This window comes from Setaria italica, chromosome II (assembly GCF_000263155.2).
Source record: "Setaria italica strain Yugu1 chromosome II, Setaria_italica_v2.0, whole genome shotgun sequence".
NCBI lineage: Eukaryota > Viridiplantae > Streptophyta > Magnoliopsida > Poales > Poaceae > Setaria > Setaria italica.
In genome coordinates, this window is record NC_028451.1 from 24,841,925 (window position 1) to 24,855,701 (window position 13,777).

General features: G+C 44.0%; 1 protein-coding gene across 1 annotated transcript; it reads right to left on the bottom strand.

Moving 5' to 3' along the window:
• Nucleotides 1-418: 418 nt before the first annotated feature.
• LOC101761441 (endoplasmic reticulum-Golgi intermediate compartment protein 3) lies at nt 419-5,190 on the bottom strand. The gene is made up of 10 exons (XM_012843399.2): nt 5,033-5,190; nt 4,748-4,841; nt 4,560-4,642; nt 3,989-4,064; nt 3,797-3,864; nt 3,314-3,401; nt 2,615-2,730; nt 2,419-2,502; nt 1,871-2,035; nt 419-555 (listed from the first exon to the last, which is right to left on the bottom strand). Exons 2-9 carry the CDS (start codon nt 4,833-4,835, stop codon nt 1,955-1,957), a joined length of 684 nt encoding a protein of 227 aa, XP_012698853.1. The 5' UTR covers nt 4,836-4,841; nt 5,033-5,190; the 3' UTR covers nt 419-555; nt 1,871-1,954.
• Between the last annotated feature and the right edge of the window lie 8,587 nt (nt 5,191-13,777).

A 13,777-nucleotide genomic window follows, 5' to 3' on the forward strand; every position in this document is an offset into this window, starting at 1 on the left:
AAGAAAATACTCCGTGACAGAAAACTGATTTGTTGGCAATACTTTCTTTGAGAGATATCTATACTCAGTTGGAACAACCTGCATATCAATTGGGCAAACAGATGAGAGCACTTTCTCACAAGCTATTACAAATCGTAGAAGAAAATGAACTAGAGAATATTCACTCTGCAAATCTTCTGGTTTACTTGATAAGATCAACTTAACCAAATTGATATAGGCTTGCTGGAAATGGGAAATAACACTTTTTCATTGGCCCCCAGTGATGATCTTGTATAATAATGCAAATGTGAATATTTACAGCACTATCAAAATCTCTTCAGGCATTCTTTGCTATATTCCCTAATGTTGACACTTGGAAGCTGCTTCGTGCACATGCTTGATTGCAAAGGCAGATGAATGACAACTCACCTTGATATAGTACTTGAAAGTTCCACTTGTGTCATGAAGTATCCTCGTGGTTTCATCCAGTGGATTATGAATTCCTGGATACTTAGGGCCAAAGGACAGATCGTGAATAACATGACTAACATTCACATGGCTTGACCCTTCAAAAATCTGTATGAAAATTACAAATATTAGTAAATTATATTAAAGCTCAGTTCAAAAAATGTACTAATAAAGGCAATGGATGTACAAATTGCACAACGGCCCTCTGTTAATGGGTTAGGTGAGAAAGAAAAGTTGCTTGTTTACATCAAAACCGACAATAACAGTGATTTCATTCATCCATTGGAAACTATTAATATCCATAGAAGTCAACAGACCTCACGGAAAAAAAAACAATGTTTCTAATTTGTAAAAATGGCTGCTGCAAAGTAGCATGGGCCCGACAGCGTCAAAAGGAACCAGCCAAGCCGTGCCTCAACCTCATTCCTTTGCCCTGAAGGCACAATGGATCTATGTGTGCACTTGCAAAATTGATTTGCTGTATCGATCTGCTAGTTGGCTTGCAATTGGTTTGTCATATGGATGTGCTAGTTCGCTCTAATTAATCGAAGGCAATTAATTTGAGTTTGAGGTGGTCCAGGGCTTAGAAGAAGCGCTAATATAATTAGTCATGTAATTCTAATGTAATTTGGACTTGATATGTAGTTTCAGCCCTAATATTTAGTTGGAAGATCTAGGTCATGTATTTTTTTTATTTGTTCTGTTCCTCATTTATTTGATGGTATTCTGATTCTTGGTATTTTGTAGACATTTTGTAACCACAACAACAACATAGCCTTTCAGTCCCAAGCAAGTTGGGGTAGGCTAAAATAGTGTGTCAACATTGCCTTATGCTTGTGTTTAGGGGTGGCTGACGAGCCAGCTTGGCTCGTTAAGGCTCGGCTCGTTATGGCTCGTTTGATAACGAGCTAGCTTGGCTCGGGTCATTAAGGTTGACAAGCTAAAAATCAAGTTTGGCTCGGTTCGTTTGAAAGTTCGAGCCGGCTCGTTTGGCTCATGAGCCTAGCATTGTTGAACATTAATGTTATGATCAAAGATGATATTAACCAATATATGATAATTTATGTATGCTAACAATATTTAAAAGTTTAATTTATGATGATATTATGGAATAAATAACATAAGTCAACAAATTAGGATAATACAGATGTTTGGAGACTCGAAATAGACTTAATTAGCGCTAGATTTGACTTACAAGTTGAACAACAAGTTTATTTTAACCAAATAATAGTAATACAACTATATTTGTAAAAAAATATTTTTGATATTTTCATCTTTATCGAGCCTAATGAGCTTATCGAACATCTCACGGGCTGACTCATTAAGAAAACGAGCTGAAATTAAGGCTTGGCTCAGTTCGTTTAAAGGTCGACCCGAGCTGAACCGAGCCAAACATATGAACGAGCTGAGTCAGTTCACGAACCTCGAGCTTTTTTGCCAGCCCTACTTTTGTTCATGAAGCAAATGAGCTATTATCAGCTTTAAGGGCATAGAGCTTTAAGGGCATTCAACAAGAAAAGATCAGGATTGCCAAACACCCAGCTTCTATAGACAGCAGATTTTCCAGGCAGCAGCTTCTCAGGAAATCCTGATTTTTTTCAGAAAATTGATTCTCAGGAAAGCTATACCAAAAAGGGCCGAAGAAGCATGAAATGAATCCTAATATCTGCCAGCTGTTGATGATGCTTCAAGCTTTGAGCACCAAGTAGGAAAACTAAATACTGACAGGGTTTGACACCATGTACTTAGCCACTGAAGAGATGTTTTGGTAGGAACCCAAATGACATCTTATGAAGGAAACCTAATGACCCCTATTTCAGTATTTCTCACATTACAATATAAATGAGCATTTTTAGAAGCATAGACTTTTATCCGATAGACCTCTCAATTACAGAAGGTACGCATACTTCAGAACCAAAATGTGCAAAGGGTAGAAAAGTCATACGATATCTGCAGTTTTAGATTACTGACCTTTTCAGCAACAAAAATGTTCAAACCATGCACTGAGATATGGAAGTTACCAGCAACCCTCTGCACATCTAACATCCCATAGACCTGTGGAAATTGAGGAAGCAGTTTCATTAGCAACACCAGAAAATGTAATTCATGATCACAACCTGAAAAACTATTCTGTAAACAAATGGGAACATGTGGATGAATAACTTACTCGACACCCTTCACCATTTTCCAGCGCTTGTTTGACACTCTTCACCATTTTCTCTGCATCTTCATTGAAGGTGGGCTCATGCTTCTTTTGTTCATCGTGATGCTCATGGCCATGGTCTGTTTTAAACTTCTAATAAGCAAATTATGAAGAACTATTCTAACCAAAGCATATTGGTCAATCAGATGGAACATTCAAACTAAATCATGCCCAACAACAGATGGGATATTCTAACTCAAACATCTTTGGTCAATCAGTTTAGTCATCATTGTTGTATTGACATTTTCCCATGATAATCAAGACTCAGAGAATTTGCTTCTCTTTCAATTATAGATTACTTAAAAAGTATTGTGTTCTCTTTTTTCTTTTGGAAAAGGAAACAGCTAAGATACTATATGATTTTGAGCTAAATATATATAGGGCTGAGTTGGATTGTGAAGGGAGCATAAGGGCCATGATCTATTACCACCTCTAGCTAGGAGTTCCAGCTAACGAAGAGGTAGGTCAGTTCAAGCCTGAATGGCTAGGGTACCGAACACCACCACCTGCTAACTATATTTACAACAGCATAATATACTTTCCTACATTGAATAAAATAAGAAAAGGACACACATACTGCAGATAAAATTCTTTCATATGGCAATTGACATGATTCCATGCTAAACTAGTTTTTTTCCTTTGTAGGGAGGAAGAAGAGTATACCATGATCATGATGAGCCCCATGTCCCTTTTCAACTAGGTCAGACAAGTACTCTGTACCAATGATATGGCCATACCTATCCAAGCGAAGCTGTATTAAGCAGATAAAGAGAGAAAACATTAGACATAAGAGCAAGGCAATTATAGCATTTTTACAAAATATGAAACAAATTTTGCAGGGAAATACTAAACATAGGAATACATATGAAAAATATTGTTTACGCTGCAGCAAGATACAAATCAGAGCTGGTAAAGTACATGTTTCTGCAGTTCTACATTAACACATGAAAAACAACTAACCAGCCTAATCTATTGTCTTCTGGCTTCTGACAAATGAGGATATGCACTTATCACTTACTAATACTCACACATGTTGTAATGTTTCTTCATCACAACTCATAAGCAACGGTAACAATAAATGTTGCCACTGTATTAAAATGCTAGAACACAAACCGGAAGGAACAAAATTTTGAACAGAGATCTTACCTTCCAAATATTTGTATGCAAATCAACTTCATGTTTCCCAGACATGTCAATCGCATCCACACTCAATACTAAACAAACAAGAGTCAGAGAAAGATGTTTCAAAATCATGAAACTTCCTTTCAAATAAAAAGTCATGAAACAGTTTGTTCAATAATTCCCAAATAAGGACTTGCAACAAACTTAATAACCGACCTTCACATGGCAAAGAAGGAAATGACATATTTATATGGATTGGTAGAGTTTCTCCTCGTTTCAGATCTACAGACATCTGCAGACAGTATCAACTGGTGAAGGATTCATCGTACAGATACTGGCAAGGATCAACTCATGAAAATAAAATTAAACCACAGAAGATGAATGTAGCAGAATCTCATAATGATAATTACAGATTATTACAACAATCAGAAGACATCTCAGTTGTTCAGCAACGTAATTGGTTTATAATTTACGTTTCGTATTCAAAGACAAGTTTGTCATCACAAGAATTCTTTGATCAGATTGGTGCTTTGATGCTTGAACTAAAACCCCACAAGCCAGCTAGAATGGTCTTCAAAAGATATGGCATTATTTACTTTGTTGAGTTGGTTTACATTTTTCTAAATAAAATAAAAGAGGATAAACTCCTATTTTTTACAGGCATATTCACAGTGCCGAGAAAAGAACTTAAGAGTTATTTGAAGGGAAAACGAAATGACCTACACAAATATTACAGAAAAGTTCGATAGAAATCGACCACAAACACAGAAGCTGTGACCAATCATACCTGGTGCACGGTGTAGGTGGTAAGATAAAACTGCAGCTCATGCACGAACAATGTAAACATTATAATTAGCCCAAGAATTGTCACTGCCAAGATATCAATGGTGGCACAAGTTAAGATAAAAATCCCAAACATACGCCGCAGCATCCACTTGCAACAACCGCAAAAGAATAGGGTCCCATAGTCCATACCAATAGCACCGGAGTAAGTCTTCTTCAACAAGTGCTCCTCGGCGTGCGGAAACGCATTGAGGCTCTTTAGGGACGGTATCCTCGCCATCTTCAGCTGCCATAGAACACACCAACCTCGTCAAGACTACACATCAATGGTGGCACAAGATAATTTTTGCAAAAAAACAAAATCGAAATTCAGACAGTAAATACGTGGTCAGATCCTAATACAAATAGCAGACATCAGGGTTTTGGTGTTCGATTTCGCACAGAAAGAAGGGAAGGGAAGGGAATAGGCGCGCATACCTGTCGGATGCTTGTCGCCGGCGAAGCGCCGGACGAAGATCTGGCAAAGGGTGGCCGCTCGCCCTGTCGTCGCCGGCTCGCGGGACGCGGCTAGGAAAGAAAGGGGCGAGAGGAGCGGAGACCGGAGAGAGACGAAGGAAAACAGCGAAAGAGAAGGACCGCGCAATTGGGGCCGTCGTGGGCTGGAACTGGAAGGCAGAGGAGGTATTCAGCCCATTTGGCTGGAAGGCAGCGGAGCCCATGAATCTGAAACATCGGAATTTTTTTATTTTTATATTTTTTTTACGATTTTGTAGAAATAAATAATCTATCGAAAAATTTGCAGAAATAGACCTCTACTGGCGGTAACGGGCTACCGCCGTCTCAACCGGTGGTAAGCGAAGGGCGGTAGCTTTCCGCGTCCGCCACGTCAGTGAGGAAACCCGCTTACTGCCCTTTGATCCGGCGGGCTGCACATGGTTTCCAGCGGTGCGGGGGACGAGACTGCTACCACTAGATGGAACGGCGGTATCAAGTTGCTGCCGGAGGATCTGGCGATAGTAGGCCCTGCTAGTTCAAACGGCGGGAGCGGGAAAGCTACCGCCAAATGAGACGGCGGTAGCTCCCCTGCCTCTTTAAAACCCGCGGGCGGCCCAGATGCACGTCGCACGCCATTTGCTTCCACCGGCACCCAAAACCACCGAGCCAGAGCGAGCGCATGCGAGAGAAGTGGAAGGGAGGGAGGGTCTAGGAGAGAAGAAGGGAGGGAGGGAGTAGGAGAGAAAGTAGTTGTTTTAGGGGTAGTTGAAATTATTAGATTTAGTTAAAATTTTTGTTCATGTCGTGTATATTGATCGGGTGTTTAGAGTTAGTTAAATTTAGTAATATTCAGTAATTGCCTATATTAATATCGTGTATATTGACCGGGTAAAATAAAATGAATTTGTTCATAATTTTAAATAATTTTAAAATTGTTATCATTGGCGATGCTCGAGTTCGATGTTTGTACCATATATTGAAATGTAGGTGTTGTTGGAGTTACTTAAATTAAGTACATGAGAGTAATTTCCACTATTCATGTCGTGTATATTGGCAGGCATGTCGGAAAGTTTATTTTTTCAAGTGTTCTATAGTCGGGGGGAGGTTAGATATGGTCTAGAAGGGGTAGATTTTTTCTGAATTTCAGTCGTTCTGCAAAAATTTATCAAGAGCTGGAGAGAGGACTTGGGTTTATAGAGATCAAGTGGAGCTGTTTGTTAGGGCTGTAGTGAGAAGACAGCCTGACGTAAACTTTTGGGAGCTGATCCCACTTGAAGGAATCCAGAACTACCGGACCTATGTAAATGGTTGCACTAAGCACGGTTTACTGCTCATATTGTTTATTGAAGTGTTCAGGAAGGTTGGGTCTAGCAGTCAGATGGAAGAAGAAGTAGGAGGTGTTGAAGTTACAGCCGAGGAAGGTGTGGAGAGTACTGATGGGCAAAATGAAGAAGATAATGAAGATGGGGCAGAAGAGGAAGATGCAGAGAATGATGTTGCAACCCGTGAACCAAATGGGGAGGCTGATGAGAGGGAAGACATCCCTGGCTTAGTTGAGCAGGTGGAGAGGGAAGGAGAAGAGCCAAATGTTTGCTGGATGAATTGGAAGGAACACACCGCAACCTCACTACTGATTCTGTTGCTCAATACATGTATCCTTAGATAGTAGAGAATCCCATCTTTGAGCCCAAGTCGATTGTTTGTTTGTGCCATGGAGGAGAAGTTTAAGTACAAGATTAGCTACCACAAAGCTTACCGAGCCAAGCAGAAGGTGCTAGAGATGAAGTGGGGTGCGTACGAAGCATCGTATGACAAACTCCCTCTCTTGTTGCACACCATATGCTAAAGGACCCTAGGAAGCTACTACGACCTGAAAGTCTATCCATGTGCTCAATTTACAGGCAAACACGTCCTGCAGTGGTCATTCTTAGCCTTGGGTCCTTGCATTGAGGCTTTTCAATAATGTTGCCCAGTCATTTGCATTTATGGCACATTTTTGACTGGAAGGTATAAAGGTCCAATCTTGACAGTTATTGGGTCCGACGGTAACAATCAGGTGTTGCTGCTGGCAATCGCCTTTGTGGAGAAGGTGTGTGGAGATAGTTGGTATTGGTTCCTGGAGAGGGTGAAGCAGATGATTGTGAAGGACGTGGAGGGTGTTTGTCTAATTCATAATTGGCACAAAGGTATTCTACAAACAATTGAAGACCTACAGAATGGCAGTGTGGAGCGTTTTAGGGACATGAAGAGTAGGTGGTGCGTGAGGCATATGGGGGAAACTTCCATAGTCAATTCAAGAACAAGACCCTTATGAAAATATTCAAACGGCTATGTACCCAGAATCAGGAGAGGAAATTCAATCTATTGTAGAAGAAACTTGATGAGCTTACAAAGAAACAATCCGAAGAGCTAGGCAAGAGGCTGGTAAACAGCGAGGCCGACCACCCTATGTCTCTGGAGGACGTCAGACTAGATGGTCCAAATGTCAGGTGAAGATGGGTTAGGCCATCAAGAGCTTCTCATAGTGGATTGAGCATGAGCCGAAAGAAAAGTGGGCATTACTCTATGATGAGGGAGGTGCTAGGTGGGGTATAATGATTCCAAACCTAGTTGAGGTGTACAACTGGGTCCAGCGCAGTGTTAGGGGACTGCCCCTTGTTGGTATCATAGAATTCTTCTTATACCGCACCATGAAGTACTTCAGGGAATGATACGCGGTGGCAAATAACTCAATGGCCAATAATCAAAAAATTTATGGGTGCAAGATGACAGAGTACACAGAGGAGGTGATTAAGAAGGCTCATAAGCATCGTGTTAATGAAGTGGGTGCCGTGGAATGCCAGTTCGAGATTGTTTGCAGGGACAAAAGTTGATTGAGGGGAGGCGCGAGAAGCACACACAAGAGTGCATCATTACCAATGAAGGGTGTGTTTGCTCATGTCAGAAGCCAAGATTGCTTCACAGACCTTGCACCCATGTCATTGTTGCATGCATCGAGGTAGGGGGACTTCAGCCTCGTCGATTCATACCACATTACTTCTTGAAAGAAACTATATGGTACACATGGAGGAACGAGGTTTATGGATATCATTTACTAGGAAACTTCATAAACAAACCTGGTAATGCTGCACGTTACATTCCTAACCCTAATCCATAAATGTTCTAAGGGGTCGGGTGACGCAAGAACAGACACATCCGGAACAACATGGATCAATCTGAAACTGGTCCTGATGTCCACCTCTGCTCCAAGTGCCATGAAGTAGGTCACACGTACAAGAACTACCCTACAACGACATATAACCAAGCTGGACCATCAACCGGTGATGCAAATGCTCTAGCGCGTGGCCGGGGTCGTCATGTACGTAGGAACAATGACGGGCTTCTGTGATTCATGTATGTAGGACTTGCAATGTGTGTTGTATGTTTGTGAACTTGTACGTTTCATGAACTTTGTCATATGTAATGTACTTCATCACGTTTGTTCTATGTCGAGAGACTCCTGTAATTCTTAGATTGTGGAATGTAACCTAAGTTGTAGTAGTAAGACATTGTAATAATTCCATATCGTGTACTATTTCATGTATGCTGTGTTTCAAATATCTCATTTCTAGGTTATTCTATTTGATTTATGTAGTATTTGAAGTAACTGAAATGTTTTACCGCTTTTATTATTTCCTCGCATACTGATATTTAATGTGTTGCAGGTATGGCGGAGGATGCTGGAGAGGGGTATCAGACCCCCGAGGGCACCCCGGCACGCTTCGCGCACGTGTCCCGCTTTCGACGATGTCGATCGACGCCCATTGGATTCCGAGGTACATTCTACTTAGTTAAATCAATTTGAAGTTCTAACATTGTGTTGTTTTAACTAATAAATAGTATGCATGGTACAGGTTACGTGCTACGGGGCTCCTCCCTCTAGCGAGGTTGGTTGAGGGAGACATGGTGGACGCCGGCATGAAGGGCACGGAGAAGTCGACATGTTTCCACTTCAAAATGTCACTCCTAGCAGCTCTTCTCGACCGTTGGTGGCCTGAGACAGTAAGATGGCCTCGACACTTGAGGACGTGTTGCTCCTTCTTGGGCTTCCTTGTGCCAGGAGGGCTGTTGGCGCGGAGGACATTCCAGTTAGCTGGTGTGAGGAGCTTTTGGCCTAGTTTGCCCACGTTCCATGGAACAATTGGGCCGAGCCGTACCGCACCTTCAGCTCGACACACGGGCCCACGAAGAAGTGGCTTATGCAGTTCAGTGTGAGTACTTATTTACCTGACTTTTCATATCGTTATCGCTAAGTTTTGTGAATTTGTCAACTAACTTTTATTGTTGTGTAGGCCGACTACATGAGAGCCGACACCGACGACGCCACAGTTGCGCGGCACTTGGAGGCGTACTTGTTGTGGCTCCTCGGGTGGATCATGTTTTGCTCATCCTAGGGGAACTCGGTGCCTAAGCACCTACTTCCTTACACGAGGGCCATAGCAGATACCCCGCTTGACGAGGTTCCACATTATAGCTAGGGTTCAGCTGTATTGGCGGCTACCTACAGGGGGCTTTGCATGGGCTGCTGCAAGGTCAACTCGATGGAGCCCATCTTCGTTGGCTGCCCGTTGCTGCTTCAGCTATGGTCGTACGAGCGCTTCCCGATAGGTCGGCCACGCATTAATGTGGCCAACTACCCGAAGCTGCCTTTCGACCATGATGACATGGACAGACCCATGATGGGGTTGTTGTGGTGCTTGCGAAAGGTACGGTACTACACCTACAATTACTCAATTCATATGTTGCATGCATTCAGGTTTCGATTACTAAACCTGTTCGTGAAATATTTTTGTAGGGATCGTGGGTTGGAGTGCGGACGAAGAAGACGTACCCATACTTCGTCGGTCAGTTCGATGCTCTTATCGACACCAACGTGAGGTGGACACCCTACACCCTAGCAGACATCCACGCTCGTGCCTCGCATGGGCTGTCTTTGTTGTGCCTTCGAGATCGGGAGTACTGGATGACGAAGAGGCCACTGGTGTACGACATCCACGTCGAGAATTACGCGGTGCACCGTGTGATGAGGCAGTTCCGCCGGTACCAAGAGTCCCCACTTTTCGTTACTCACGTCGTCCTGGCCGTCGTTCATAGGTACACCCCATCCAATCATTCTCCATGTAATAAAGATTTTGCGTTGCTCTAACCCGTTGCACGATGCATATGTTAGGTGGACCCGTCAGGGTGGTGATGGGCCTGCGACCCTGTGGGGTCCAAGGATGGTTCCGTGGATCGAGATGTGGGCGGCTGCTTTGGAGGAGATAGTGCACAAGGACCATCCACATGACCATGATGCTTTCGCAGCGTACTGTAGTGGTACTTGCTAAGGACACGTGCACGCATCATGTACATTCCGAGGCAGCCACCAATGGAGACCGCACCTGTGACGCAGACCTACCCACGTTCCGAGGACGTAAACTTTGACGTCGCGGAACGCTTCTGCATCATTTTGTACTTAAACCACATCATGTGGTGTACCTAACTTGAACTATGTCATTGCCAACAGTACGACGTTATTGTAGAGGTACAGACAGCGATGAGGTACGGTGTTGAGCACTGCTTCGACATGACTGCGAACGAGCACGAGTCGACGTACAAGAGGATAGAGTGCCTATGCAGTAGGTTCATGAGGGCCGTCAGCTGCTGTGGTGATCATGCGGACGTTGTGCTTCCACCATGGGCTACCTACCCCGGTTCGTCATTAGCACCACGATTCATCTTCTCTGGCACCCATTCGTCCGGCGTACCCCAGCCCGTCTTATGCACCACAGGCACATGCAGCCACCCCCCAGCCCGTCGACTGTTCCATGAGCACCATCTTGGGCAGCTACTGGAGCAGGTCCTTCCACTTACACGCCGGGTCCGTAGTACGTGACCCCCATAGGTATGTGTTCGTTACTTTGTCATTTTCCATTGACCAATTGTTGTCCAATTACTTGTACTAACTTATAATTTCGTAACACAGCTCCGCAGCAGTGCAAAATTTACAGTGCAATGGGACCATCTTCAGCTCCACTCCATGTGGACGACTTTGGTGTGTCATGAATACATGCTTTCTATTCCATTGCAAATACGAAAAAAAATTGACAATAACATTTTTTTTGTTCGATAATAGGGTACACAAGCCGCGGAGGGACCGATGAGGAATCCGTAGAATAAGAGATCCAGAGGACGAGTTCAGCATGGGTGGACTCCATTTTCAGCTATGACCCTGACGAGATAGATCCTTCGCAGTTGGGTGACGCCCCCATGCCTCCGACACAGGGCCACACCCAGGACTTCGCGACACCACCTACGGCCGCACCAGGATGTCCGCCTCACGAGGGTGCCTCACCGAAGCCCTTCATGTATGACCATTACCCGACCAGAGCAGCGCAGCGGGTAGTGAGGTGTGGTCGTGGTCGTGGTGAGCCTCGTTTCAAGTAAGGACGCATTTAGTGCATAGGACCTTCTTCATCTTTTGTAGGCCGGTGCAGGCTATCATGTGTATGATTCTATAGACTATGATGTGTGCTCCTTTGCAAACTACTTTATGTAGGCTGGTGTAGAGACTTTGATAGCTAGGCCGGTGCAGGCTATGATGTCCATGCATGTCCCTTTTCCATTTTTCATTATGGACATGGTCCATGGACCATCTCAGTAGCGTTCTATATATGAGATGTTCAAGTAACGTTCAAACACCCTACTAACACTTCCCAACCCAAATCCACCGTCGAGTACTGGTCCCAATTCTATATATGAGGTTGCGTCTCCCTCTAAGAAATGTCATCATGGAGGGAGGAGCGAAATTGGGTTCCACTATGGAATGAGCATTCCAAATGCCACTGCGGCTTCCGTGTGTTGTTGCAGGTATGGGAGAATCGCATACCTAGGGGGAAGAAGGGGTGTATGTACTTCAAGTGTCCCAACATTGATGATGATTTCAAGGTCAGTCTGTTCATAAATATTTTAAATATATTTTCTACGTACTGGTACCTTGAACTAATTAGGAATAAACATGCAGGCATGCACATCCATGGAATGGATCAACACTAGGTCTTTTGGGGAGGTGCCCATAATCCCAGTGGTGCTAGAGACCAAAGCCCAATACTATGGTAGGCTAGAAGCAGCTCGAGACGCGGCACGTGCTGCTCAACTCGAGGAAGAACGATGCGTCCACCAACAACAAATCCGTTTGAAGGGCAAGGAGGATGAACTACAGAGACGGCGTGAGCAGTTAGGTGCTGGAGAGGCAACACTGAAACGACAGGAGGAAAAATTCGAAGCTTGTCAAGAGTAGCTCCTCCAATAAGAAGAATGATAGAAGAAGAAGAAGAAGAAGAAGCAGGAGGCAGGATATTCCTCCAAAATAGTGAGGAAGGGGAAACTTCCCCGGTTCACCCAGTAGAACGTTACTTATCCTCCACCGATTTACATTACCTAAGGTATTTTATTCTAGGGAAGGTGCTCTTTAGGTTTTGTCTCCATGTTTCAAGTACTAAGATTCCACACTATTCCCATTATATTGCTCTGTGGCCAGTACAGTACTGAAATAGTGGTTTCCACTGTTGACGTGAATCCCTCGTAAAAAAGCCTACACTATAGACTGCAAGGACCCTGAACGTGAAGCCTTCTCAGGTCGATGGGACTCCACACTGACCCCTACATCCTTGCACCTGCAAAGCCTATATCTAGCATTTCTCGAGATGATTGAACACGATGGGGTACTGAGCACATGGGGACGCAGTGCATCTCCATCTCAGCACTCCTTATATTGGACCCCCCTCTCCCGTATCCTTCCACACCAATGAGCAGGAGGAAGAACAATGACATCCGCAAGAGGGAGAGGTCATGGGAGGAGGGGAAGATGAGGGGATGCTCCTATTCCCACCATCACTTGGCCAGGTTCTTTTGGCCCAACGGAGTATGAGGCACCCCTCAACGACTTCCCTCTAGAGGACAGGGCTAACTACGCTCCTCCAAACTCCCTTAGGCCTTATGACGACCGCTATGATGCGTGGCCAATGTGTCATCATGGCGTGGCTTGTGTCGTCCAACTGTATGATGGCTACGGTGATGGAAGCCGGCATTTCTTTCGATGCCCTTATGGCTTGGTGAGTCAAGTTATTACTTCTTTACTCTTCCTAAATTTCTCGTGCTACAAACTAACATCACGCTCAACCTTATCTCGATGAAGGAAACTGCCGCTATGCCAAGTGGGTCGATCCACCACTTCCTGAGCCAACCCAAGAGTACATCCACTACCTCAAGTGTAAGATCTTTGATCTCGAGCGTAAGGTCGAGGATCTTTAATCTGAAGTTGATGCAAATCCTTAGGCGGTTAACATCACAGGTGACTTGATTTGTACCAATCCATGGTGCAAGTGCCCATACCACCACAACAAGGATCACCCCCCGTCTCTGTCATCCTCTGGGGGTGCTGGCTACTATGGACCTGGGCCCTCCCAACTGTCGCAAAGCTAGTTCTACTAGCAAGTAGATATGGCTCTTCCCCCAGCTATTTCAATTACCTAAGGCATGCTAGGTTTAGCAATGGCACTAGTTTAGGATAGCATCTGTGCCGCACATGCCACTGCAATCTATAATTAATTGTTCACCCAAGAATCGTTGTTGTTCGTATGTTATGCACGAATTTTGTTTCTATCTGTTGTAATCTCGCTAGAAACAACTATGTATCTAATGGTCGGG